This window comes from Solanum pennellii, chromosome 8 (genome assembly GCF_001406875.1).
Source record: "Solanum pennellii chromosome 8, SPENNV200".
Classification (NCBI taxonomy): Eukaryota; Viridiplantae; Streptophyta; class Magnoliopsida; order Solanales; family Solanaceae; genus Solanum; species Solanum pennellii.
In genome coordinates, this window is record NC_028644.1 from 59,755,444 (window position 1) to 59,782,007 (window position 26,564).

Sequence of the window (26,564 nt, forward strand, 5' to 3'; positions counted from 1 at the left end):
CACTAAATGAGAAAGAAATTGGAAGCAGAGAGTTAGGTGGAATGGGTATAATTATTTTTAAAAAAAAATAAAATAGTATCTAAATTGGTATTTAAGGGGGTGGGTGGAGAAGGAGATGAAATAAGTCAAAGTTAAATGTTTGTTCATGCGGAGTGTGATGTGATGATTTTTAAAAATAAAATAAAGAGTATATTACACACTATGACGAAAGTGGTATAAAAGAGAAAAATAAAATAGAGAGTATATTACACATTCTATGACAAAAGTGGTATAAAAGAGAGAGATGTGTTTCTCAAACTAGAAAGTGATAGTTTAAAAATGAAACTCACACTCTAAATAATTTAAATATGAAACTCAAAAAAAATTATAATTTAACTGCATTTTTGACACTTATATCTATTTGTTTTAGTTCACAAGGGAAGGTGGATGTCAAAATCCAAGCATTGAATTGGAGCGTGAAAGGTGGTTTGATGCATACCCCTCATTGAAAAATTATGTGAGCTACATAAAATAAATGGTAGTTGCAATTATAAGTACATATTCAATCTTACACGTAACACAATTGAGGGGGAAAAATCACACTTTATGTAAAAAAATTTATTTCGCCTTTTCATTTAGTTAGTTCATTCTAAAAGATACCCCTCTCACTATATATATGTAAAAAATACGTGAGGTTTCTATTGATCTCCTCTCATCTTATTCTTATCTAAAGATTTTCTTTATCAGCTCAAGTTATTAACTAAGGTAATTACTTTGATGAGCTCTTCTTCTTCATATGATTTGTATATCTTTATTAAAGATGTAATAAGTAAAGCTTGGGCTCCTCTAAGACAAAGGCAGATCGAAGATTTCTAGCTTATAAATTCTGAATTCTTGTCGTAATATGATATGTTCGTTTGATTGACATTTGCTAGTGAAGTGGATTAATTGGAGGGAAGGAAGATGGCACAAATTTTGCTACATGGCACACTTCATGTTACTATATTTGAGGTTGATAAGCTTCGTACTAATTTTGGAAGAGAAATTTTCAATAAGGTGAAATTTCTAATCTTAATCCTTATTTTCCACACTTCAATTTTGTATCCATGAAAGTATATTTTTGTAGATAGAACACAAATATATATAGGAATGGAACCTTATTATTTTCTTGTTGATTGGTTTGATTTAAATGAAATATGCATTGATGAGTTCTTCTTAGGAATTTGGGTTTTGAATCGGACTCAATCTTCGAAGTGGGCTAATTCAATTTGGGAATATCCAAATTTATATACGAAGACTATCATCTTTATTTTTATTAACCATTCAACATGAAATTTTTTCCGTCTTCAAAGTATTTATAATCAAAGAGAGCTATTCCTTAACTAGAGATATTAGATTGAACCCTGGATATAAAAATATTCTTAATAGGAAGTATAATTATTCTATGTGACATGAATTTAAATTAATTAAATTTTAATGCGAATATAGAACGAAGATAAAAGAAAACCGAAGAGAAAGAAGGGAAGCGTGTTTTATCTGCACTAGAGTGATTTATTTGTGCGGCAAGTAGGTGAGTTAGCGATGTGGAATTTGTGGATAGCATGAATTTAGTTATGTTGCAAATTTTTGGGTGGTGAAGTTGTTGAAACTTTTGAATGTACACTAATTTTGTTTTGTTATATCTTTAACATTTACTATTACTTTCATAAAGTATTTTAATGATTTTTTGAAATGCTAATAAATATGAAGGTTATAAAATAAAATATTTATTTCATTTATCATTTCTAAAAAGAAATTACATAGTTTATTATGGATAAATAAAAATGAACGAACGTAATAAAAATGAACGAACGTAAATTATAAGCTTTATAATTTCGCTCCACAATTAATTTATATTGAGAAATTATTATAGTATTAATTTTTTTTTAAAAAAAGTATTTTCTATCTTTATCATATTTTTCTTTTGTATGGTCTGTTTGTTACACTATTGCTATCTTTCTATTTTTTTTTTCAAATTGTAGGGTCATGTATGTCAATTTTTCTATCTCCACAAATTAATAATTAGATTTATGTGTATTATAAAAAAAAAGATTTATGTATATTTTATTTTTTTCAAATTTCACTTATAAAAATATATTGAATATCTTATTTGTTGTTTGTTTTGTTTTAATTTTTTTTAAATCACTTGAAATATATTGGACCACAATCTAAAAAAAAATAAAAGAAGATAATTTTGAACCTTGTGGTTTAATTTTAAACATGACAGTCATGATATATGTAGTATAAGCGTACCATTAATAATGTAAAATAAAATATTTAGCATTTAACTACTTTTGAATATAGAAAGTATTTAAACATAGGGTTGCTCCAATCATTTTAATTAATGCATAAAAAGAATACATGGGAGTAGTTTCAAATACAAGGAGTATTCAAAAGAAACTAATGAGAGAAAAATGGAAGTGATTGACCCAATTTTTTGTAATTCTTATATTTTACGTGACTTGTTTTAAATTGTAAATTTAAAAAATATTGTAATATATAGTACATATTTTAAATTAATAAAATTCAACAATCTCCATTATTTTCTTGAACATTTTATACATTCAAATTTGGAACAATCATTATAAAGAACACAAGAAAAACAAAACAAAATAATGTACAGCAACTTTTTTATATAAACGGCCCAAAAAATGAACGACTTTTTGGATTCAGATTATTAAATTATTAAATTAAAGCCACTTTAAGCTTTGATTTGACAAGTGTAATTATTTCCATGGCCCTTTTACCACCCACCTCAGCTTTTTTTCTTTATCTTTTAATAATACTTATGCTCCCTATTTAGTTGTCCACTTTAGAAGTGACACACATATCAAAACATTAATTATTATTATAGGTTAGTTATAATTTAAAAGATTATGTAACTCTCCAAGTATATAAATGTATTTTCTGATTCCAAAAAGCATGCATTACAATTTAGTAGTACTAGAAATTTTTTAAAATTAAATAAGAATATATTAGAAAAAAAATTGTTATTCTTTCTTAATTGTTAAAACAAACAAGTAAATATGTACATATATAAAAAAAATATGAACAAATAAATAAAAACAGAGGTAAAGAAAGTACTTAATAGATTAATAATGGCAAACATTTTGATATATTACACGCTCCATTTTAGTTTGTTTTGGAAAAGTGACACTTACAATTCGAAATTAATTAAATTACAATTGGTAATTTTAGTCTTTGTAATCGTACAAACTTGCTTAAGATAATAAATTGCAAAAAAATTATAGGCACATAAATCCTACGACATATGTTTTAAATGATGAAAATATTTTATTTTCAAAATTATTTATTCGAATTTACACTATAACACAAATAATTTTAGCGGCAAGAAATTAACATATTAATAAAAAGTGTTAACTTTTGTTAATAAAAATATTTTTGATATAGTGTTAAGGCTAAATAAACTTTGACCAACATTTTTAGTATACATATTAGTGATTGCAAATTACAGTACTTTTGTCTATAGTCATTTCAATATTATTTTTCATATCGATGACAGCTTAGAGTATGATAATATACTATAGTGATCAAAGTAGACATACAGTAAAAACATTGTTTACTTATTAGCATGCAGTTCCATTTTGTTGTAGGTGGTTCAAGGCATTGAAGGAGCTATTGGCTTCAACAAGACAGCATCAACACTGTATGCAACCATTGATCTTGGAAAAGCCAGAGTTGGCAGAACCAGATTGCTCGATGAACACAAAAATCCGCGATGGTATGAGTCATTCCACATTTACTGTGCTCATATGGCTTCTGATGTCGTATTCACTGTCAAAGCTGATAATCCAATTGGAGCAGAACTCATTGGAAGAGCTTACTTACCAGTTGAACAATTGATAGATGGAGAAGTTGTTGATGAATGGCTTGAAATCCTGGATACAGAACGAAAACCGGTGCATGGACACTCTAAAATTCATGTGAAGTTGCAGTATTTTGATGTCACAAGGGAGTATAATTGGAATAGAGGGATAAGAGTTACAAGATTTCCTGGAGTTCCTTACACATTCTTTAGTCAAAGACAAGGTTGCAAGGTCACCCTTTACCAAGATTCTCATGTACCTGATAACTTTGTCCCCAAAATTCCTCTTGCTGGTGGCAACTTTTATGAGCCACAAAGATGTTGGGAAGATATTTTTGATGCAATCACTAATGCAAAGCATTTGATTTACATAACTGGATGGTCTGTTTATACGGAGATTACTTTGATAAGGGACATGAGGAGGCCTAAGCCTGGTGGAGACATAACGCTCGGGGAGTTGCTTAAGAAGAAAGCTAATGAAGGTGTGAGAGTTCTAATGCTAGTCTGGGATGACAGAACATCAGTTCCTGTGTTGAAAGAAGATGGGCTAATGGCTACTCATGATCAAGAAACTGCTGCTTATTTTGAAGACTCGGAAGTACATTGTGTGTTGTGTCCTCGAAATCCTGATGATGGAAGAAGCATTATTCAAAATATAGAGATTGGAACAATGTTTACTCATCATCAAAAGATTGTAGTTGTTGATGGAGAATTGCCTAATGGAGACACGGAGAGGCGGAGAATTGTGAGTTATATTGGTGGGATTGATCTTTGTGATGGTAGATATGATACACAATTTCACTCCCTTTTCAGGACTTTGGACACAGCACATCATGATGATTTTCACCAACCAAATTTCACTGGTGCTTCAATTCAAAAAGGAGGACCAAGAGAGCCTTGGCACGATATCCATTGCCGAATAGAAGGGCCAGCAGCTTGGGATGTGCTCTTCAATTTTGAACAGAGGTGGAGGAAGCAAGGTGGAAAGGACTTGCTTATGAACCTAAGGGATATCGAGAATATAATTATACCACCTTCACCTGCTATGTACCCTGATGATCACGACACGTGGAATGTTCAAGTTTTTCGATCAATTGATGGGGGAGCAGCTTTTGGCTTCCCCGATGCTCCTGAGGAGGCAGCCAAGTCTGGTCTTATAAGTGGCAAGGACAACATCATTGATCGAAGCATACAGGATGGATATATTAATGCCATTCGCCGAGCAAATCATTTCATTTATATTGAAAACCAGTACTTCTTAGGAAGCTCCTTTTCATGGTACTCAGATGATATCAAGGATGAAGAAATTAATGCTCTACATTTGATCCCAAAGGAGTTGTCTTTGAAGATAGTTAGCAAGATTGAAGCAGGGGAAAGGTTTACGGTCTATGTTGTGGTTCCAATGTGGCCAGAAGGTCTTCCTGAGAGTGCATCTGTACAAGCAATACTGGATTGGCAAAGGAGAACCATGAAAATGATGTACACCGATATAATTCAAGCTCTTAAAGCGAAAGGAATTGTGGCAAATCCTAAAGACTACTTGAGTTTCTTTTGCCTTGGCAATAGAGAAACAAAGAAGACAGGAGAATATGAGCCTTCTGAATCACCAGAACCGGATTCAGACTATCAAAAAGCTCAAGAAGCCAGACGTTTCATGATTTACGTTCATGCGAAAATGATGATAGGCAAGTTCAATGAGCTATTATACAGTATCAAAATTAACTACTTCTCAATTTGTGTGCATGTTTTGCAGTGGATGATGAATACATTATCATTGGATCAGCTAACATCAATCAAAGGTCAATGGATGGTGCAAGAGATTCAGAAATAGCAATGGGAGCCTACCAACCATTTCATCTATATGCAAAGGAGCCAGCGAGGGGTCAGGTTCATGGGTTCCGAATGGCATTGTGGTACGAGCACTTAGGCATGTTAGACAACAGTTTCCTTCAACCAGAGAGCGTAGAATGCATCCGAAAGGTGAACAAAATTGGTGATAAATATTGGGATATGTATTCAAGTGAGAGCCTTGTTCATGATTTGCCTGGACACCTTCTTACTTACCCTATTGGTATTACTGAAAATGGAGAGGTCACTGAAATACCTGGAGTAGAATGCTTTCCTGACACCAAAGCACCTATTCTTGGTACCAAATCCAATTTTCTTCCTCCTATTCTCACAACCTAAACCTCCAACTTCTGATTTGTTCATTCATTCTCTAGACATATATTATGAGTGTGGAGTGTATGTAAATAAGGTTACTTATTTAACGAAAGAAAGGTTACTATCACCACACGACGTGGTGGAATGGTTAAGGTTTCTCTACTCCTAAGCAGAGGTTTCAGGTTCGATATTTTGGAATGGAACCCCTATCCCTTGGTATGAAACCCCAGAGTAGTCAGTGACTTTGAGCACCAGATGATTGTACAAAAAATAAACAGCAGGGTACTACTATATTTACCATTTATATCAGTGTGTGTTATGTTACCAGTTGCCAATAGCAAATTGTCTACCAAAGTCACTCAGGTTAGAGTAGTTTATCCAAAAAGTTACTGCCTTTGCATGTTTGAGGGGATATTAGTTTCACACTAATTTAACCATTGCAATGATTAATCTATTTTTATTTCTTTGTCGAACGTACAATTTCCATAAATAAGATTTGATGAAATGTGTGACTATTAATTTTCATTTCTGTGTCTAAATGAACTATCAATCTGAACTGTCATCACTTACAAGATGTAGCTAAAAGTATTTCCTAGAAATTGAACAATTTGCTTGCTCTGGAAAAAGGATTTCGTACTATTTTGTTGTCTGGTGCTATCGATGATTTTGAACCATTGGCTTTCAGGATCACATGTTTTATCTTTGCTCAAGCATTTGCAAGGGTTGGTGAAAAGAGCATTTTTGGAATCAACATCTAAGCAAAGACTAGTGCCATCTTGTAGCTTAGAAGACAGATGCATCTTGGAGTCTGAGATAGCTTGCCATTTCGAGTTGGAATTGGTGCACATTATGCCAAGTTTTGCTGGCTGACCAGATTTATCTGCTTGTAGGCAAAAGTAAGTTCCTGTTAGTGTCAGTGATTTGGTTGGAGTATAGTCCCACGCGTCGGATTCAGAGCATGGACCAAGCTCCAATGGCTGGAAAAATGAAATTCGTCGAACACAGAGCCCTGTCATTGGATGGAAGATTAGCTTATGGGAGCGAGACTCGTTATATCCTGGCCCTGCAAGCATAACCAAAACATAAACTCTCACATCTTCGCTTAGAAAATTGATATTCTGTTTACTGAAAAGGGTAAAAAAATGATTTTAACGTATTGGGGTCCTATAGGTAATCATTTCCAATACGTTAAAGATCATTTTTGACCTTTTTGTGTTTTTTTCTAATCTAAGTACATACCTTGGAAAGGAGATCGGATGGCGGAGATCCTTTTGAGGAAGCTAGAGTTTCTAATGTCACACCAATTCCAGTCCATAACCCCATAGACTTCATTGAGTCCAACAACACCTTCTCTTAGATAATAGCTTCCAACAAGTGTCCACAATGCCCAATCAAAGTCAAGTTCAGCTGCTAATCCCAGAAAACAATTGAAATACCTATTGTCATTTACATTGGTGCCCCTTTGGTCCGCCCCAAACTCACTCACAAACAACGGATACCCTTGATCTAACAGAAAACCACCTCTGCTCATCATATCATTCAAAACTTGTCCACAAACTTGATTCGCGTTGCCTGTTTCCCACGATTTTCCATCTGTGAAACTATATCGATGAATCTCAAACACTAGCTTCCCAGAGAAAGTCAAGTTAATTGGCCTCTGGCGCAGGAAAGAGAGATCCTTATCAAAATTTAGGCCGGAGAGAATGACTAGAACGTCAGGGTTAGCTGCATGTACCGCTTCAGCTCCTTTTTGCATATATCTAGCTCAATCGAAACACAACTTTATTTAGTACACAACTCCCTATGGTTAAAGTTATCAAGTACTGAACTGCAGTTCTGCAGTTCAGTACTTGATAATTAGTACTACTACTACATATGGTTGACTGAACGCTTTTTTGCAAATTAATGTAAAATGTGTATACCTGTACCAATCGTTAACATTTTGTTTAGGTCCACGAAGTTCGTTTCTTAAGCTCATACCAACGACATTGGTGACGTTGATGAATGTGGTTGCGACCTTGGTAAGACCCTGTACCCAAAGGTCAGGGTTAAAGTATTGATCGCCGAAAAAGCCATTACCGTCGAAGTTACTGCAGCACCAACCAGGCTTGCTGATGTGATTGTCTAATATGACCATCACATTGTTATTTCCCAGGCCAGACACCACTGCCTGTCAACATCAATCTCACTACATTTTAGTTACAAAAAAAATGCACTTAGAAGTGAAGAATGTCTTCTTGCGTGGGGAACCGCATCAGGGGTATAATATCTCTCTCCTCTCACAAATTTCATATCAAACGTAAATAAGTATAAAATAATATATCTTTTGTTGAGTTAAAAATTGAAATCGAAAAAAATATAACTAAACATATACAATAAAAACGTACACTCACAAATTGATGTCAATGTTGAACCTTTCAAAGTAACAACCTTTTGAATTGATCTATTTTAAGTTTATATAACTAATCATATAACAAAATTAGTAAACTGAATTAAGAAACTACACTCACAAACAATCATGAGGTCAATGTTGAACCCTTCAAAATAAAATTGATTTTTAAGTTTATATATACATATAAATAATCATACAACAAAATTAGTAAACTGAATAAAAAATGTATACTCATAACAATATGACTAACCATATAACAAAGTTAATAAACTTAATAAAAACGTACATTCATAAGCAATCGTGGTCAACCCTTTCAGCGAAGTCATTACAATTAGTGAAAATTCTTAGATACTTCGATTCACTTCACTCATTGTCTTATATTATCAATTAAGTTATTATTTTGATTAAGTTCTCAAAACTATATGTTATATTTTTCTTAAAAAAAAGGAGAGCACAAATTAAAACAATTTTTGTAACATAACTTGCGTAACCCTCAAATTCACAAGCAAGGATCAACCAAGAAAAATCACATACTTCAAGTAAAAACTTAAATACTTACATCAACGTAACGTCCAATTAATATATTTTTATGATATACTATTAATTATCACATAATTAATTATCACTAGTCATTTATAAACTTACATAGGTAATATAAGATTTTATTACCAAATACGAGTAAGCTATTTCCTCGAAACTTCTATGTGCTAAGATATGTAACAGAATGCGGACCATATAATATACATGAGTTAAATATACGTAATACATTTTCGTTTATTGGAATATGACCTCTAACCAACTTTTTTAGTTATTTATCCACAATAAAATATAGGAATTAACAACCGATAAATTCTGTAGCTAAACAATAAACAAGACATCTTTGTAATTCAATTAGTTGACTATTTATTGATGAGGGTTTCGATAATCCCTTCCATTTTAAAATTAAAAAAAAAAACTAAAATTTCTCTCAATCTTAAATAAAACAAATTAAGCATATAAGAACAAGTCATAGGGGCAAGTTGGTCGCAACAAACCATGCATCAATCATCTAACTAACAATAAAAACATAACGATTTCACATTCACTTTAATAAACATACTGATAGTCGTATAATAATAAAAATTCATTTACATTGTCAGCATGTATAATAAATCAATAGTTTACGTACCTGGTAAGCCTGGAGAAGAGATAAATCAAGAATAGATGGATTATTAACTTGAAGTCCAGCAATAGATTCAACAAGGCCAAGATTATTGAAGGATTGACGTACACTTAATGAAGACAAAGAATCATTAGTAAACAAAAAAAGAGGCCAAGTAAGCCTAACACAATTAAAACCCATATTAGTAATGGATTTTGAGATAGTGTCAATTGGTTGTTTACTTAGTCCTTCTGCTACCATGACTTCCAAATGACTCACCCAATTAACACAAGATAATTTCACTCTTTGTCCTTCTTCATTCACTATCCATCTTGAATTTGTGGAAAGTGTTGCATGTGAATATTGAGGCATTAACATCAAAATAGTAACAATAATGCTCAACAATAATATGTTATTATAAAATGACGTTGGTGGTGATTGCCCCATTTTTTTTTTCTAGTGGTTTTGATGGCATTTGTGTATGGAGAGATGACTCCTATTTATAGAGTTTGTTCAAGGAGGAATAATTAATTAATTCATTAATAACGGATTAGCGATAAATTATCAAAATTAAATAGTTGTTTGTATCAAAATTATGAGGACATTGAAATATTGTGAGTCTACAAGACTAGGCCAATTTCAATTAGAATTTTTAGAAACTATTTTATACTAAACCCTACATATCTATTAAGGGTAACATATTTTCTTGAAGAGGCATCTCGAAAGATGTTGTTGAACTCTTCTTGAAAACCAAATACTTTAAAAAGGATTCTCAAAATCTTTTCATAGAAATCAAATAAATCATATGCTAGTTATTAACAATACTCGAATAACAAGAAAATCAAGGAAACATTTATATCTACATTGTTATATCAATAAAATTATGTTTCTTCATATTTTATTTGTGACCATTTTAAAATTTGTTGCAAACGTACACATGTGCGATTATGTTTGACCTGACACGAAAGAAAGAAAATAATTTTGATTATCTTTTTAAATCTAAAACAAGCTATAAAATATATATTTATGTCGGCGAACTTCTACTTGTTATCTGAAATGAATTATAGTATCATTTATGTGATTTAAAATCATCTCATTAACATAAAATACGAAATTTGCAATTAAATGAAATAAAAATGTATGTCATTTTTTTACTAAACAGATTAGAAAGGGAGGTATGATGTATATTTACTTTTATGTGTTATTAAAAAATAAAATAAAAATTGAGGGTAGTCTGGGCCAGAGAAAAAAAATTGGTTTTCTTGTGTTATTAATGTCATGCGTAATTTTGTGGGTAAAGTTTTGGTTATTACTTACTACGTATCATAAATAAAGTTTTTTAGAATGTTAATGAACCTAAATCATTATCTTTTATGTTTCAATTTAGGTAATATTTTCTTTTTATTATATATGAAAAAAAATATGTAGTACACATTTGCTTATTCAAAAATAAATTTAACTTTTAGTTATTATTTTTTATTTTTCCTTGTTAAGACATTGTAATCATACAAATATTTATAACTTTTTAAATTATAAATTATGTAATCTTTCTTTTCTAAATTTCATGTTGAATCATACACTATCAAGCTATATAATTAGTCGATACTTGATACTTATAAGCAACATTAAAAATACCACTCCCTCTGTGACAACACCTTTTCTAAGTTTCTTTCGTAAAAATGATAACTTTCTTATATTGAATATTTTAATTTTAATTTATCATTATATCGTTAGAAATTTTTATAGTCACACAATAATATAAACATATATAATCTTGTAATATTTTACTCGACTATAAATATATTTTTCGTATTTCAAAAACAACCCCTCCCCCTCCCCCTTCCTCTTTCTATGAAAAACCTACACAAATATATTAAATCCCTTCTATAATGGAAATACTATACAAAATCATGTTCATTTAACGAAGTAAATTTATCTATTTTTTTAAAAAAGAATGATAAGTAAGAAATTTATATATAATAAAGTATTACGGAGTATAAATTTAAGAAATACAAATAGCCTCCATGAAAAGGAGACCGAAATATAAGGAATCAAACCCTCACTAATAAGGCGACAATTCAGATAACCAACCAACTAAGCTACTTGATTTTCCAAAACTAGATACTTTACACTCTAGTAAAATGACAATACTATTCAAACTAGTATATCTTTGTACATAGTTTCACTAGTATAGGATCGCTATATATACATCATTTTAATTTAAATACTTATACTTTCTCTTTATTTCTTATTTGAAACTCAAACGCATCTTTTAAACATTGTTTTACAAGTGCAAAATGAAATTAATAAAAGAATATCCATGTTTCTGTTATTATATAGTATGTAACTACTAACTACTAGCATGATGTTGGAAACACGCTAAGCAATAGTAAAATTAGACGTTTTCTTCTCTTTTTTACTTTTGGGGCAAGGGATAATGTTATCTTGGCACGCTTAAAAGCCATATTGACTTGTTTTGGCATCAACATAGGTTATCTTTTCCAAGAGAGAAAACTATACCAAATACATTCAGTTGTCAAACTATTTATCCAAATTAGGATTCAATTCAAATTATTTACTTTTAATGGATTCATAGCTTTAGTTACCACCTTATTCCCCTTTCTCCTTTCTTATTTCATGCATCGTGTCAGCATTGCTAAGAATTAATCCTATATGATAGTATATTCATATCATATTGGTGTCATATAGAAATGAACTTAATCCTCTGTTAGGATTGGGCTCTTTTCTTAAGAAATAAATAAGAAACAATGTAGAGAAAATTATTAAAGTCACAAACTTATTTATTAAATTCTAAATTAGTAGAAAATATATTATTTTGTGATATTCTGTCGGTCAGCATATTGATACTCTATCGGTATCGTATAGGATTGAACTCTTTTAAAAAAATATAATAATAATAATAATAATAATAATAATAATAATAATAAAAAGAAAATTATTAAAGTCAAAATCTTATTTATTAAACTCTAAATTGTAGAAAATACATTTTTATATTTTGCAATTTTTTTAAAAAAAACTGTATCTAAATTATGACTCTTTTGGAAAAAAAATTTAAATTAAAATATTAAAAAATTAAAATGTACCTCGATGACATTAACACAATACGTAGATATACTATAATGGTATCATGAATGGTCGAGTAATCTCATAGAAGAATTGAAGCAAGCCTCAGTAAAAACGCTACTCACTTAACTCATTGATACCATCAAAATATATTATACTTTAATGATATTAAGAAAGATCAAGCAGTCTTTCAATAAAGACACTGCTCAATTACTCTGTGATATCTTTAGAGTATACTCATATAGGAAGAGAAGGGTGGACACGGACATCAACTTGATGTCAATAACGAATAAAAATAGATACATGACATTTTAAAATGTAAAAGGCCAACGAAAGTAATGAGACATTTAAGGGTAAATATTTAACTTTTTGGAGTATAAGTTTTCTTTTACTTTTTCAAAATGGGTTGCTACGTCGTTGAACTATATTCAACAGTTTTGTATAGAAAAAGTAATAACCAAAATGAAAAAAAGATCAGATCCTTGATTTCAAAAATATATTTCGTGTTCAAACTTCGAGCTATGAATTATGATGTATTGCACAACACTTTAATATGTTTTCTGGAAGAAAGAAAAAAATTATTTTGCAGAGTCCAACTTGACTATTATCAGCAGCTATTTCTACTTTGCAACAAATGAGATCAAAATGTTCGTGTCAATCGACAGCTTTAAAGAGTTTGGAACTGTGTTACATGAACCGTTCGCCCACGTTTTGAGAGACATGACTTTCTCCTTCTGCTTTCAAGTGTTTGGAACTGTGTTACATCAATCTTTTACCCAGCTCGGGTTTCGAGAGATATGACTTGGCTAAAGAGAGGACTTTCTCCTTCTGCTTCTTGTATTCATTATAGCGCAGAAAGAAGTAACTGATGTAATCAAAATCGATGGGTGACATTTTTGCCTAGGAATAACCATAACAAAAAGATTGAAATGTGAGATTATCTTTTGGCATTCTTTGGACCGCATCTAAAATATAGCGTAATATCAGTACCTGGATCAAGGCCCAGAGAGCCCAGTATAGGTGTGAAGCAAGCATGTAACTACTGGTCTCGACATATAAGGCTTCAAGGTCCTTGTCAGATACCTGTCATCAAAATTAACTTAGATATACCTAGCAATAACTGATGTTTAACTTCGACTGTTTTCTATTTGGTAGCCAGACACGACTACAGTAGCGTTCCAAGTCGTAAATCTCATGATTTCTCCCAACAAATCCACAAGAACGTGCATATTGTAGCGATGTCGTTATGTTCCAGAAAACAAGACTTTTTGGTCTGATTTCTCCCAACAAACCCACAACAAACATGATTTCTCCTATCAATATTGTAGCATATTGATGGGAAGAAAGTCTTTCAACTCCTCTCGGGCACTAAATCATGATACTATCTTAAAACCTTCATTTTTGGTCAATTAGACTATGCCTTCTCACAGATTGTTTTGCACAAGCTATCCACCCATAAAACTTCTCCGTCGAGTTTGCTGTATAATCTCATCTGTAATGTTGGGAGTGTTTCTGATTATTTTTTTGGGGGCTAAATAATTGTTTCAGAAACTATAGCGCTACACAAGTTCCATCCTAGCTATACAACATGCAAACTTAAGTATAAGAAGTCGACATATTTCCTCATTTACCTTATTCGGTTGGTCAGAATCCAAATAGTGCCTGAAGAAATGAAACTGCTGATCCTTATTTGGATATCTACATATAGAACCACCTCTAATATTAGTGATCATTTTCAACAAAATATCACCATAAGATAGAGGGGAAGAAGAGGACTGAGGACATGGAGAAAGAGATGCAGAGAGGGAGACGTAACATACAAGCTGTAATCACAATCGTAGCCAGCATATTCATTGAAGTGATTCCCTATGTCAAATCCCCTGTAATTGTAGGATCCATACTCAAAATCAATGAAATACAGCTTTTCTGGATTTTGATAAACGGAAATGAGGTTAGTACAGACAGTTAAGTTCGGCATTTAATTGTAACTAAGAACAAACTCATCAAGCAGTTCTCCAATATGAACAAAAGACACCAAGATCAAATTTAGAAATGTCAACCATTTGATGCAATGTAAAAACCAGATGAAAATTTTTAAAAATCATTCAGATATATATTTTTTAATGGGATAGACTATTTTATTTGACGATATTAATCATATGGGAAGTTTTTCAAACGAAGAACATAAATGAAAGCAGGATTGGCCTGATAAAGTTCATCCAAAGACTTATGTTGAGTCTTTATCACAAGAGAATACGAGTCACTTCAGAGAAAATTCGTTCCCTTACTAAACATAATAAAACCTTGAGAAAGACGAATAAGCAATAGTGACACAATATATGATCACAAGCATAAAAATTTGCATGAGTAATACCAAATAAGATGTCTGTGATGTGCAGAACCAATTAAATGATCTAAATGGTAGGGTTTTCTTCTCCAACAGATGAAAAGGCATCTTGAGATTACTGAATTTTATCATGACTGGGGAGACGCTGGAGAATTTCTAATTTTAAATGTCATGACAGAAGAAAGTACCTCGATCAAGATATAAATACACGGAAGGCTAGATCACAAGTACCTTTCTCCTCATTAAGCATCAGATTTCCAGAGAGTAAGTCATTGTGAGCAAACACCACTGGGGCGTTAAGACGGTCAGTCAATTCCTGTTCCAAAATTGCACGTCTTTGAAATAAAGAGATATATCCATTTAATACATGAAGCTACATAATACAATGTCATTCTGGCCCAATACCAAATAACTTTCAATATCATCCGCTTTACAGAGGTAGTAGTAATTAAGCTGATAATTTATCCTAAAGAAAACTCGACTTAATTTTTTATATATTCCAGGTTTATTAAGCAAATTTTTTTACAATAAAGCCAAGAAAGATGCATTTAATGTGGAAAATAAGAACCATTAACTTTGAAACCTACAACATTTCATTTGTGCCAACTTTTGGGTGTGCTTAACTACAAGCAAGACGTAAAATTGAAATACGTATACAAAGTCATCCAATTTGAAGCAGTCTAAACCATATAGTATGATGGAAGATGAATCAACACCTAAAAAGTTCTTTCAAGGTTTTCGTAGCTGCTGTAGGAGATTCCTAGACCTCTCCAGCAAGATAACAAGAAAAAAAAAACAACAGTTAAATTAGGAAAATGACATGCGGAACATCTTATAGCTATTGATTTCTCCAAAAGGGGTTAAGGAAAATTGCTAATATATGGTTTCATATTAGCTTTTTCTTTTCTACCCACAGCCGCTATCCTTTGGGTGCGCACAGGGTAAAATCCCCGCTGCTATGCAATAGCTCACAAACCACATAGGAGAGGTAACCCGCACTAGGCAAGCCTGGTATGACGAGCTCGACGCAGAAGGTAAACCCCTTGCTTTCGCTGGCAAGGGGTTTCAAATTAGCTTATCTGTGAGAGCAAACTAACATAATACAGATAAAGAAAAAAGTAAATGCTTGTAGGGCTGAAATTTGCTCTGTTATGGAGAAGATATTGGGAGAATCCCCTCCCCTTGGGTGAACAGCAAATTATAAATAGAATAATAATCAACTACATGTCATGGGAGGTGGGACTACCTTGAGCTCTATGATTTCATTATGAACTTCCGGGAACAAAATTGTCTCATACTTTATCTTCTTCTCACCATCATCAAATTGGAGAGTTGATGCTGTAAAAATAGAAAAACGATCGGGCTTGAGATGGATCTTTCGTCCTTGCAGTTAATCCAGTACAAGTGTTCCAGTCTATGAGACTAGAGGGATCCTATGTTGCTCGAACTCTTCAAAAAAGTCGAGGGATGTGAGTGAGGTCCTCCAAAAGCAGTGTACTTTTGAAGGATCTGACACGGGTGGGGCAACATACTTGGAGAGTCCGAGCAACATAGGAGGGATCCATACATATCAACCAATTCAGGGAAAATGACGTATCATGATATAATATCACTGGAGAATGTTCAGTAAAGGATGGACCATTTTTGTAGAACTTGAGCACATCATTCCACACTTGAGGTTCTTTGGAGCCCGGAATTTCTACCTGATGGAACTTTCGGAGTTGCTTTGCAATTTCAGCAGCAAGCTTTGGGTTGCTCATGTCTGTTGAAAAAGTTACAAGAAAATGAGAACTAATTTGCATTAATAACACCATGAGGATGGGGAGAAGTGAAAAATGTAGGTATCCCTGAAAAACAGGGTGCCAGAGAATTATTTCAACAACCCCATGATACAATAAACTTACATGTAAGTGCAACAAGTCAAACAAGATCTGTTGATGGAAGGACTCAAAGACAACTGTCGTGCTAAACTCTAGTCCTGTTACAGGGTTTACAAAGCTCTCCTTACTATTTAAACACGCTCTTCTCAACCTAGTTTGTGGACAAGTTCTATAAGATTCAAACCACCGACTTCTTTTCTATTAAACTACTTCAGAAGGAGGAGAGGCAGACACGCAGAATGATGATAAAATGACTATGCTAATTAGGCAAAGAAGATGAATCTTGAACAATACGGTTTTATACAAAGATCAACAAGGCCAGTGAAAAATGAAAGGTGCGGGATAATTAACTATCATGGAAGCTCACGTATCTTTTACGCACATTTTGGTTGCTAATTATAAAAGCAATTCCAACCTATGTAATGATCAGCATCTTTTTATTTCTTCAAAATGGACCAATCAATATTACATCTATAAGAGATCTAACGACAACAACAGCTTAAACCATGGACAAATCATGCCAAGCATATGATATGAACTATTTATTACCAGATTAGCCCCTTCCGGCCCTTATCCTTTGAAAAGGAACAAGAGAACATTTGAAGGGGAGGAACTGAGATAGTACAATATAGGGCATGCCTTTTATTTTTGGCCAATATTTGGTGAAATCACATATTTTTGTTAGTATAGATGACATGATTAGGTCCCATTCATAGAAAAAAAAAATTGTGTGTTTTTACTTTTTGTCAACAACTAGTTTATGGGGCTCTCCCCACCACATCAGCAAATTATTTATTTATCATAAAGGGAACTTTTTATTTGGCTTAGATGATTGGTCATATAAAAGCAGCTACAGAGTCTGGAAGTCAAACCTTAGACCTAAGGGAATAAATTTTCTTTTGATGGTTTGACTAAATACAGGAAGTTCTCTCAGCACCAAATGAAAACCAATGGGGAACATCACAGCATAGGATGAAGGAGGATTGCAGATTACGAACTCAAAGTTCATTTCACTCTTAGACGAATTTAACTACACAGGGACTTCCAAGAATGTATCTTACTTAAGATTAGGGTTTCCTAGAAGTCTATAACTAGTAGGTATTCTATTTTCAGGAACCTTTAGATAAATTGACATGGAGAGTTTGACCTAGTAGGTTATAGTGTTCTAGTAGAATGTTGTGTTTCTCTGTTAATGAAAGGTGGTTCAAGGGCTTCAAGGTGAACAGAGGGCAAACAAAATGTACTATCCATTTCACATCATCTATATGCGGATAATACTCTCATATTTCCTGAACCCACAGCATGTCAACTAAAGTACTTGGTCTTTATCGAGTGTTTTGAGGCAGTCTCAAGACTTCGTGTCAATTGGTGGAAACAGGTTAATTTCAGTCAACTCTGTGAGATTTACAAGGCATGACAACTACACTTGGCTGTTACGGGAAGTCTTCCAATGGTTTAGTTGGATCTGTCTTTAGGGACAAAACATAAAGCACAACTATAGCAGGAGGTGTGAAAAGATGGGAAATGAGTTTATCCAGCTAGAAGAAAAATGCATTTTACTAGGGGGGCACAGGGTACTTGAATCATAATAACAGTGAGTTGGATTCAACGCCAACATATATTATGTATTTGTTCAAATGACCGTTAAGGTGAAAAAGAGAATTGACTAGCTATGGAGAAATTTCTCATGGAAAGGCAATAGAAAGTAATTTCAACCTAGTGAAGTACAGCATTGTCTCTATAAAGAAGGTTCAGGCAGAGGTGAATCCAGATTTATGCTTTATTGGTTTGAATGCGTAAACCTACCGCAGCTCATTCGATTTATTGAATTTTAAATCTATTATTTTACTATTTACTGAATTTTTTAACACATATACAGGGTCCGAGCTAATCTATTGGGTTTGAATACATATTATATCCTCCCCAGGGTTGGGCATCAAGAACTTAAGAGTACAAATTAGAAGCCTTTTGATGAAATGGCTACGAAGAAATGATGTTGAAATCAATGCTCTAAGGAGGAAAAAGGATCACAATACAGACAGAGGTACTTTCTCAGTGTTGTATATGCCAAATGCTCTACTATTGAAAGGAAAGCCTTATGGGAGAGTCCAGGATATGAACAATATTGTTAAAGCCCTTGGTGTATTGGTGGTGATTTTAATGTGATTATGGATTCTATTGAAGAAGTTCGGGGCAAACCTCATAGAGCTTACAAAAGTTTGGATTTTACTAGCACAATTGATAATTGTGGTCAGGTAGACAGTGGTTTCAGTGGCTCTAGATACACTTGGTGCAACAATAGAAAACCAAGCAAAAGAATCTGGAAGAGACTAGACAGAATATTTGTCAATGACGATTGGGAACAACTTTTCAACCATAACCACGTCAAACATTTGGCCGGAACTTGTTCTGATCACAAACCTTTAATCATTAAATCTCACAATGATCAGAATCACCACATTTAATACTTAAGGTTTCTTAATTTTTGGACCAAGCAGCCAGATATCATAAGGTTGTTAAACGAGTTTGGGAGACTAAATCCTATGGCAATGCTATGTAGAGGCTACAATCAAAGTTGAATCTTCTCAGGCAAAAGCTCAGCATATGGTCCAAGAATACTATGGGAGACATTAAGAGCAAGTTCATTACTGGGAAGCCAAACTTCTTATCTTAAAAGATGATGACTTGTATGACAGTACTGAACAGGCTAGAAGTGATCCGAATAAGGGCTATACCAAATACATTAGATAGATTCGTATTCAAGATTCACTTCTAAACAGAAGACTCGGAGTAAATGGTTTAAAGATGGTGATTGTAACACTAAGTACTTCCATAACATTTTGAGGGATAGAGAAAAAGGTTACATTTACATAGAATCAGAAATCGAAGAGATAGATGGGTGCAAGTGATGAGAGAAATTGCAAGAGTTGCCATTAAACATTTCAAGTGTTTCTTCAACCTCCATCAAACCAATAGCAACAGATGTACTACTAACTGTATACAAAAGATTATCACCAATGATGATAACAAGTTTTTGACCAAGATTCCAAATGAAAAATTAACAAGTTTTTGACCAAGATTCCAAATGAAAAAGAGGTCGAAGTATGAGCAAGGATAGTTTTGTCGGTCCTGATGGCTTCAATGGATGTTTCTATCAGACTTTTTGGGATATTATCAAAACTGACATTGCAAATTTTGTACAAGAGTTTTTTAAAGGAAAGGAGCACTAAGTATTATATTCATAATCGCCTAGCTCTAATTCCTAAGATATGGGATGCTAAACCAGTGGACCACAAATGAAGTTGATAGTCCCTACAGTAGCAGTGTGTGGAGAACTATCAGAAACCAATGGCAAGCCTTTTGGGAAAATGTGGAGATTATTCTGGGAGATGGAGGGAAAACTGATTTTTGGACTGATCACTGGATTGGGCAAAGTAATTTGAAGTCTGTGTTTCCAATTCTTTATTCTATAAGTTTACAACAACATGACACGATGAACGAAGTGGAGTCAACATGGGTACAATCTAATCTTTAGAAGAGCTCTCAATGACTGGGAAGTAGAGAGTTTCGTCACAATGATTCAGATATTGGGAACTTTTGGTGGTTGCACAGATTCTACTGACAGGCTCAAGTGGAAACTTAACAGTAAAGGGGCCTTCTTAGTAAAATCAGTGTACTGGCAGTTGAATCAAAGAGGTCCTGTAAAGAAGAATTGGCCTGGAAACAAGTGTGGAAAGTGAATATCCCTATGAAAGCGTCATTCTTTGTCTGGTTGGTGATTAGGAAAGCTTGTCTAACTAAGATAAGCTACAAAGAAGAGGTCTTCAGATTTGTTCAAGATGTCTTTTGTGTGAACAAGAAGGTGAAAACAATGAACACTTATTCCTACACTGCAGAACACCTATAAATATGTGGCACATGTTCTTTTGTATTTTGGGAATAACTTGGGTAATACCTAGTTCTACTTTGGCATTGATGAACAATTGGTTTGAGTATTGGGAATAGAGGTGGGGAGGAGGACTGGTGGATGATCATTCTTGCTTGCATTTGTGTGGAAGGAAAGAAATGGTAGACATTTTGAAGGCACTAGCAGTTCTATCGAGAAAATTAGGATGAATTGTCTTAGCTTGTTCTCTTTTTGGTGTAAACAGAATATGTGGGGGGAAGTAGGAGAGTTAGTATATCAAATAGGCAATATATGATTGTATAGGGTTTTGGGCAGGGGTTTAAGCACCTTTCCGATGCTTGTAAAGCTTCAATGTAGCACCTTTTCACGGGGTGGCTAAGTTTTCATCGAATAGAATCGTTACTTGTCTCAAAAAAAAGGCTATCAAAGTGTAGTTTTGTCAAGAGAAGATGTGGTGTTCAAAGACGGGTGCTCCACCACCTATGCATGTCAGATGCTACAAAAGTAGTGCATTTTGAAGAATCCGACACGGGTACGACAACAATTTTGGAGAGTTCAAGCAACATAGTCCACCACAAGGAATAGGTGGGGAGAAATATTGGAGCACCATGCCCCATTTTTCGCAGGATATAGAAATCAAGATAGGGAATGGAAGAAAAGACTCTTTCTGGCAAAATAATTGACTAGGACACTCTCCTCTTAGAAATGCATTTCTCACTCTTTTTAACCTTTCACAGGACACCAACTTTACACTAGTACAAAGCAGGGAGGGAAACTTTGGAACTTCACTTTTCAGAAGAAATCCTAATGAATGGGAAATTAGAGTGATTGCAGATTTTTTCAGCTTTTTCTACATTCCAAATTCCAATGTATTAATAACAATGAAGATCAACAACTTGAAAAGGTCAGGAAAATGAATCATTTACATTTAGCTCATGCTACAGCCAGAAGGAATGATCATATTACTCAGAGACAATGATTAAGGGTTGCAAAACATATGCACCAGTCAATATGATGTTCCTCTGCGGCTAATAACCAAAGAATCATGCTTCACTCAAGATAATCTATGAATAAGGAGGATACAATCAGCCAACAGATGTTACATGGGTTGAGAAGAATCAGAATCAAACAATTGTGTGTTCCTTCACTGGACTTTTACTTTGCATGTTTGGAAGATGTCAATCTTTTGGGACTGAAACAGGTTACACCAAGAACAGTTTAAAAGTTTCTTTTGAGCTGTAATAACAATTAACAGGTTAGGACTGACTAAGCACTTATATGAAAACTTGGAACACCATACCTGCTTGCATTTGGAGGTGCAGTCAAAATGAAGGAATAAAAGATGTTTCATAGGACAAGAAAACCCTATTCTGATTGCATCACATTGATAGCTCTCTGGTGTAATTTAGAAACGGTATCAGGGTTTTTTAGCTTTTCCTGATGTTGCTTTAGTTTCTATTTTTTGGTGTAATTGTAGTGCATTCTAAGTGCTGCTCTTGACATAATGCTTAATCTCAACCAAAAATAAAAAATAAAAATAAATAAATAAATAAATATATATATATATATATATATATATATAGAGAGAGAGAGAGAGAGAGAGAGAGAGAGAGTGTGTTTACTTTTTTGATAAGTATACAGTCTACTTCATAATTTTGTTGTTCCCGGATTTTCTGATGCCTAGTCCTGAATAATTCTAAATAGGAAATGGAAACACATAAAAATTTCTAAATCACAAAGGAAAAATGAAGTCTGGAAGGTAGCCAAAAGTTATTTACGCTAAACCACGAATAGTATCTACTACATATAAGCTACAAGTGGAAGTCTGATTAAATGCCTACCTGGGGGCGTTAAAGTACGTGCATCAATAAATGACTGAACCATGCCATTCCCAAATACTGCAAGCAACTTGGCACCAAACCCAGCCGCTGAGAGGTGTTGAATCGCCTAAACACAGGTACTTAACAATCATGAAGTGTGCATGATTCATGAACATGACCATAGTTATAAGAACTAAATAAATAAAACTTCAAAGTTTAGAGGAGAGTGAAGACATCCATCGAAAATACAGACTTCAGCAAAGAAGGCGTGGATTATGGGCTAAACTTATGCAAGAAATAACATATTAACTGATCACAAAATGCTTAGACCTATGTAGTCAAATCCTGACAGTAAAAATATATTAAGAACAAAAGTAAACTTGCAGAACATCAATCATAACATCCAGAATCAAACAGCTGACTTTATGCCTAAATTTTGAAGAATAATAGATGTACAACTCCTAACAATAATTATTGAGAAAGATATTTATAATTAAGCATGGCCACGGATTTGTGATATAAATGTGCAGATAATAGGACTCCAAAATACTTTCTCCAGAGAAAATAATTCAACTAGTCCCTCCCCCTCTTCTTCCCCTCACTTTGAACAAAACATAATTTTAAAGTAAATTGTAGAACAAAGGTGAAGTCCCCCATTAACTTGGCAAAATACATTACCCCTATTTGGAGAGAGTAACTTTTTCTTCAGTAACAATTTTTTGAACATTACATACATATTCTATAACTTATTCTTTATGTACTTCTATATAGCTTTTAGATATGGAAACTTTGATTTTTGTAATACTGAGGAATCAATGTCTAGACCGTATGTAAATTTCGTAGTCTGAACACTGTTCTTCTTCTTAAGATAGAGGAGTAGATTTCAAAATGTTTTGGAGGTTGACTGGCTTATTTTCCCCAGTGAGTAAGAGTACAAGACTCACATGTGCAGTCTATGCATACTCTTCTTGGAAACAGTCCGACTAACAAAAAGACGAGATAAGCAGAAATAACACCTAATGAAGCTATACGGCAAGTTGACATCCACATAACATCCTTTGTGGGGAGAAGAGAAGATACAAACACTAGTTTTACAGATCAAATAACCTTGTAGTTAAAATGAAAAACAGATAACCCAAGAGTAGTTGACTTAAATTACTCAAAAGTCAACTGTTACGACTCCATATAATAGGAATAATGCACGGGAAAAAATTTATCAATCAAAGCCTCTGAAACTCACCTGCATTTCTCGTTCACGGTTAATGACATATTCAGTATTTGGACCATATAACCTAACTGTCATATTTTCATGCTTTCCGTCATCTTCTCTTACAGATACTTTTAGCACTGCAGAAATAAATAGAATATTATTAGGACATACTACAATCTTAGCTGATAGGGTTAGTACTAAAATTTTCTGAGCAATAAAGATTTTAACAGTAAGAATCATTCTTTTTGTCATAGGATAGTACATATGGCACACACAATTTCAGAATGATAAGTTTGGAATGCAAATGAGTGCTTAAAAATTGCAAATTCAAACAACATAAATACGCACATAGATTTGTGATGCCACCAGACACAGTCTCTACAGAGAAGTGAGAACCATCTAGATTTGACCATTGGTTGAACAAGTCCTTGCACAGTTCTCTGCACAGTTTCAAGCCAAGCTCAGAAATAGAAGAGGAAGAACAAAAATTAGCCTCAATATACAGGTGCATGCATACGCTAAATATACTTCTGAGTGTGGGAAGAAAACATTTAGAATACATCTATTTTACATACAAATTTAATCAGCCTGCTAAATCATGTCCCATTTAGTCTCACATATACTTCCCTGCTAAATCATGTCCCACTATACTTGCCTGCTAAATCGTATCCCATTTAATCTCACATATACTTATTACGCAATAGCCAGAGGAACACCTAAGACCTTTTTCTTTACGACGACAGTGTCTTGACAACCATAACCACCTCGACTAGTTCACTGGATACATGTTGCCACCTACTAGACCTACCAAGGCTAAGACAAATGGCATAATTCACCTAGTATCCCTTTCGCTAGTGTTCAACCTTGGTGTCCAAGGTTGTCACTCCAACTCTACGTCCACTAGGCCACTCCCTTCGAGGAATAAGTAGAAGTTTTTAAAAGAGCATAATCTTGTATTTTGATTATCCTTAAAACTAAAAGTCCATCCCTCAAATGATACAATGTTTTCATCATGCTATGTTTACAGATAAATTCATGCACTCACTACATCTCATTGTAGTGTCAGTTAACATTCCATTCATACTTGAACGCCAAAATGGTGCACTATGGTCTTAGAGCAAGTAAAATACTTTGAGATGAGAAAATACTAATTCTATACATCCAAAATTAGAATTTTGGTTTTCATAACATAAACAAGGATCGAAACTCGAAAAATCTAAAACTGAAATGATTTTGGATCATTTCAACCAGTAGGAAAATGAAGCTTTTATATCATGTCTCACTAACAAGCTGAAGAGAACAATAAACATAGAGCTGAGGTAAAGTCAACCATTTTACACTGGAATCACACCGAGTCAATGTTAATCCAACATATTATTATTAACCAATATATCAACTCAATTCAAATCATAAATCATAGCATAAAAGATATTGACAAGACATCCATCAATACTACTACTCCCTCTGTTTCTATTTGTTTCTCTTAATTTATTTGAAGCACAAAGTAAAGAGACAAAATAAGGCTTTTAGCACATACGTTGACATAAATAAACTTATAAAAAGTCATGTCAATTATTACTCTAGTTCTAAATATAGAAAGTAACAAAAATTGAAAAAGTAGGAAACAAATCCATACAAATGGAGTATTACTATTAAATTAATACTAAACAAAACGCTAGTCCATACCTAAATAGCAAAACCACAACATATCAAATCAAAACATGAAGCCAGCATCCAAAATTGAAAACTGCTCAATTCAGATAAAGCGGAAATCGAAACATACACGATTTTAGGCTTTAGATGAGTAATAGAGAGAGAATGATCAACGGTGAGGGAGGAATAGGGAATATTGGCGGTAAGGCTGTGGCGAGCTCCTTCTGTTACTTCCATGGCGTTCCAGATCTTTGCTGCTGCTGCCCCATGTATTTGGTGCTCTTACTATTTATATATTTCCTGCACATTATTCAAATGCTTTTTTTTGGGTCTCACACTTTAGATTTTAGATTTACATGACCGGGAAGATCGTCTTTTTTACGTTAAGACAATAATGCCCTTGCTCGAATCCTCTTTTTTAAGTTAAAGACAATAATGCCCTTGCTCTAATCCTCTTTTTTACGTTAAGACAATAATGCCCTTGCTCTAATCCTCTTTCATACTTTTGCGATAAAAGTAATAAAGCATCGTATTCGAATAAGGTTCTTTTCCATTTTCTAACATGTCTCTCTTGTTCGGTTTGACTTTTTATATATTGTATTGATGTATTTGATAAAAATAATAATTAATATAATTATTTTATTATATTGTATGTTATATTATTTCAAAATATTTGAAAATATTTGTTCAAAAATTAATTGATAATTTTACATTTTAGTTTCTAATTTAACCTTATCATTAATTATAGTCATTTTTTTATTAAATTGCTCAAGATATTGAATTTATTATTTTGTTCATTCACTTATACTTGTCACATTTTGACTTGACACACCATTAAAAAAAGTAAAAATTTAAGGAATCCCATAGTGTAATTCAATAATTACATTCTGTCCCGATAAATTTAGTATTTACAAAAAATCCCTTAAATTTGTTGTTCTGTGATACTTTAGACTCTAGTGATACATGGTAAATGATACATGGTAAGTTTAAACTGTTGAGAAAAAAATGGGGAAAAAACGGTACAATTAATGTTGTTACTAAAACAGCTTAATTTAAGGTAACAGATCATTAATCACCATAAAATCAGCACGTAATTGGATATTAATTTCAAATTTTGAAAATC

The 26,564-nt window shown here is 33.2% G+C and overlaps 3 protein-coding genes across 5 annotated transcripts; 1 reads left to right on the forward strand and 2 right to left on the reverse strand.

Annotated features, from left to right (window-relative positions):
- The first annotated feature begins 544 nt into the window (after positions 1–544).
- Positions 545–6,344, forward strand: LOC107028403 (phospholipase D alpha 1-like). 3 transcript variants are annotated; one of them, XM_015229459.2, is made up of 4 exons: positions 545–744; positions 915–1,035; positions 3,633–5,529; positions 5,598–6,344. In XM_015229459.2, the coding sequence occupies exons 2-4, from the start codon at positions 943–945 to the stop codon at positions 6,029–6,031; spliced, it is 2,424 nt and encodes an 807-aa protein (XP_015084945.1). In that variant the 5' UTR covers positions 545–744; positions 915–942; the 3' UTR covers positions 6,032–6,344. The 3 variants fall into 3 exon arrangements, with proteins under 3 accessions (XP_015084945.1, XP_027775090.1, XP_027775091.1); XM_027919289.1 differs by having other exon boundaries at positions 920–1,035; XM_027919290.1 differs by having other exon boundaries at positions 545–1,035; positions 3,617–5,529.
- A 100-nt stretch (positions 6,345–6,444) lies between these two features.
- Positions 6,445–10,007, reverse strand: LOC107028404 (glycosyl hydrolase 5 family protein-like). The gene is made up of 4 exons (XM_015229460.2): positions 9,568–10,007; positions 7,930–8,177; positions 7,247–7,767; positions 6,445–7,070 (listed from the first exon to the last, which is right to left on the reverse strand). The coding sequence occupies exons 1-4, from the start codon at positions 9,985–9,987 to the stop codon at positions 6,574–6,576; spliced, it is 1,686 nt and encodes a 561-aa protein (XP_015084946.1). The 5' UTR covers positions 9,988–10,007; the 3' UTR covers positions 6,445–6,573.
- Positions 10,008–13,106: 3,099 nt separating this feature from the next.
- Positions 13,107–25,764, reverse strand: LOC107028908 (probable ethanolamine kinase). The gene is made up of 11 exons (XM_015230152.2): positions 25,572–25,764; positions 24,137–24,228; positions 23,819–23,925; positions 22,600–22,705; positions 16,611–16,733; positions 16,218–16,309; positions 15,203–15,287; positions 14,445–14,550; positions 14,256–14,322; positions 13,615–13,707; positions 13,107–13,524 (listed from the first exon to the last, which is right to left on the reverse strand). The coding sequence occupies exons 1-11, from the start codon at positions 25,676–25,678 to the stop codon at positions 13,384–13,386; spliced, it is 1,119 nt and encodes a 372-aa protein (XP_015085638.1). The 5' UTR covers positions 25,679–25,764; the 3' UTR covers positions 13,107–13,383.
- Between the last annotated feature and the right edge of the window lie 800 nt (positions 25,765–26,564).

What these genes read in the sequence shown, in the direction of transcription:
- LOC107028404 (XM_015229460.2), bottom strand. Translation starts at nt 9,987, where the DNA reads ATGGGGCAATCACCACCAACGTCATTTTATAATAACATATTATTGTTG. An exon ending in CTCTTCTCCAGGCTTACCAG is followed by an intron (nt 8,178 to 9,567) that starts GTACGTAAACTA and finishes TGATGTTGACAG; the next exon opens with GCAGTGGTGTCTGGCCTGGG. An exon ending in CATCCGATCTCCTTTCCAAG is followed by an intron (nt 7,071 to 7,246) that starts GTATGTACTTAG and finishes TTATGCTTGCAG; the next exon opens with GGCCAGGATATAACGAGTCT.
- LOC107028908 (XM_015230152.2), bottom strand. Translation starts at nt 25,678, where the DNA reads ATGGAAGTAACAGAAGGAGCTCGCCACAGCCTTACCGCCAATATTCCC. An exon ending in TGGTGGCATCACAAATCTAT is followed by an intron (nt 23,926 to 24,136) that starts GTGCGTATTTAT and finishes TTATTTCTGCAG; the next exon opens with TGCTAAAAGTATCTGTAAGA. An exon ending in ACCGTGAACGAGAAATGCAG is followed by an intron (nt 22,706 to 23,818) that starts GTGAGTTTCAGA and finishes ACCTGTGTTTAG; the next exon opens with GCGATTCAACACCTCTCAGC.
- LOC107028403 (XM_015229459.2), top strand. Translation starts at nt 943, where the DNA reads ATGGCACAAATTTTGCTACATGGCACACTTCATGTTACTATATTTGAG. An exon ending in GAAGAGAAATTTTCAATAAG is followed by an intron (nt 1,036 to 3,632) that starts GTGAAATTTCTA and finishes ATTTTGTTGTAG; the next exon opens with GTGGTTCAAGGCATTGAAGG. An exon ending in TCATGCGAAAATGATGATAG is followed by an intron (nt 5,530 to 5,597) that starts GCAAGTTCAATG and finishes CATGTTTTGCAG; the next exon opens with TGGATGATGAATACATTATC.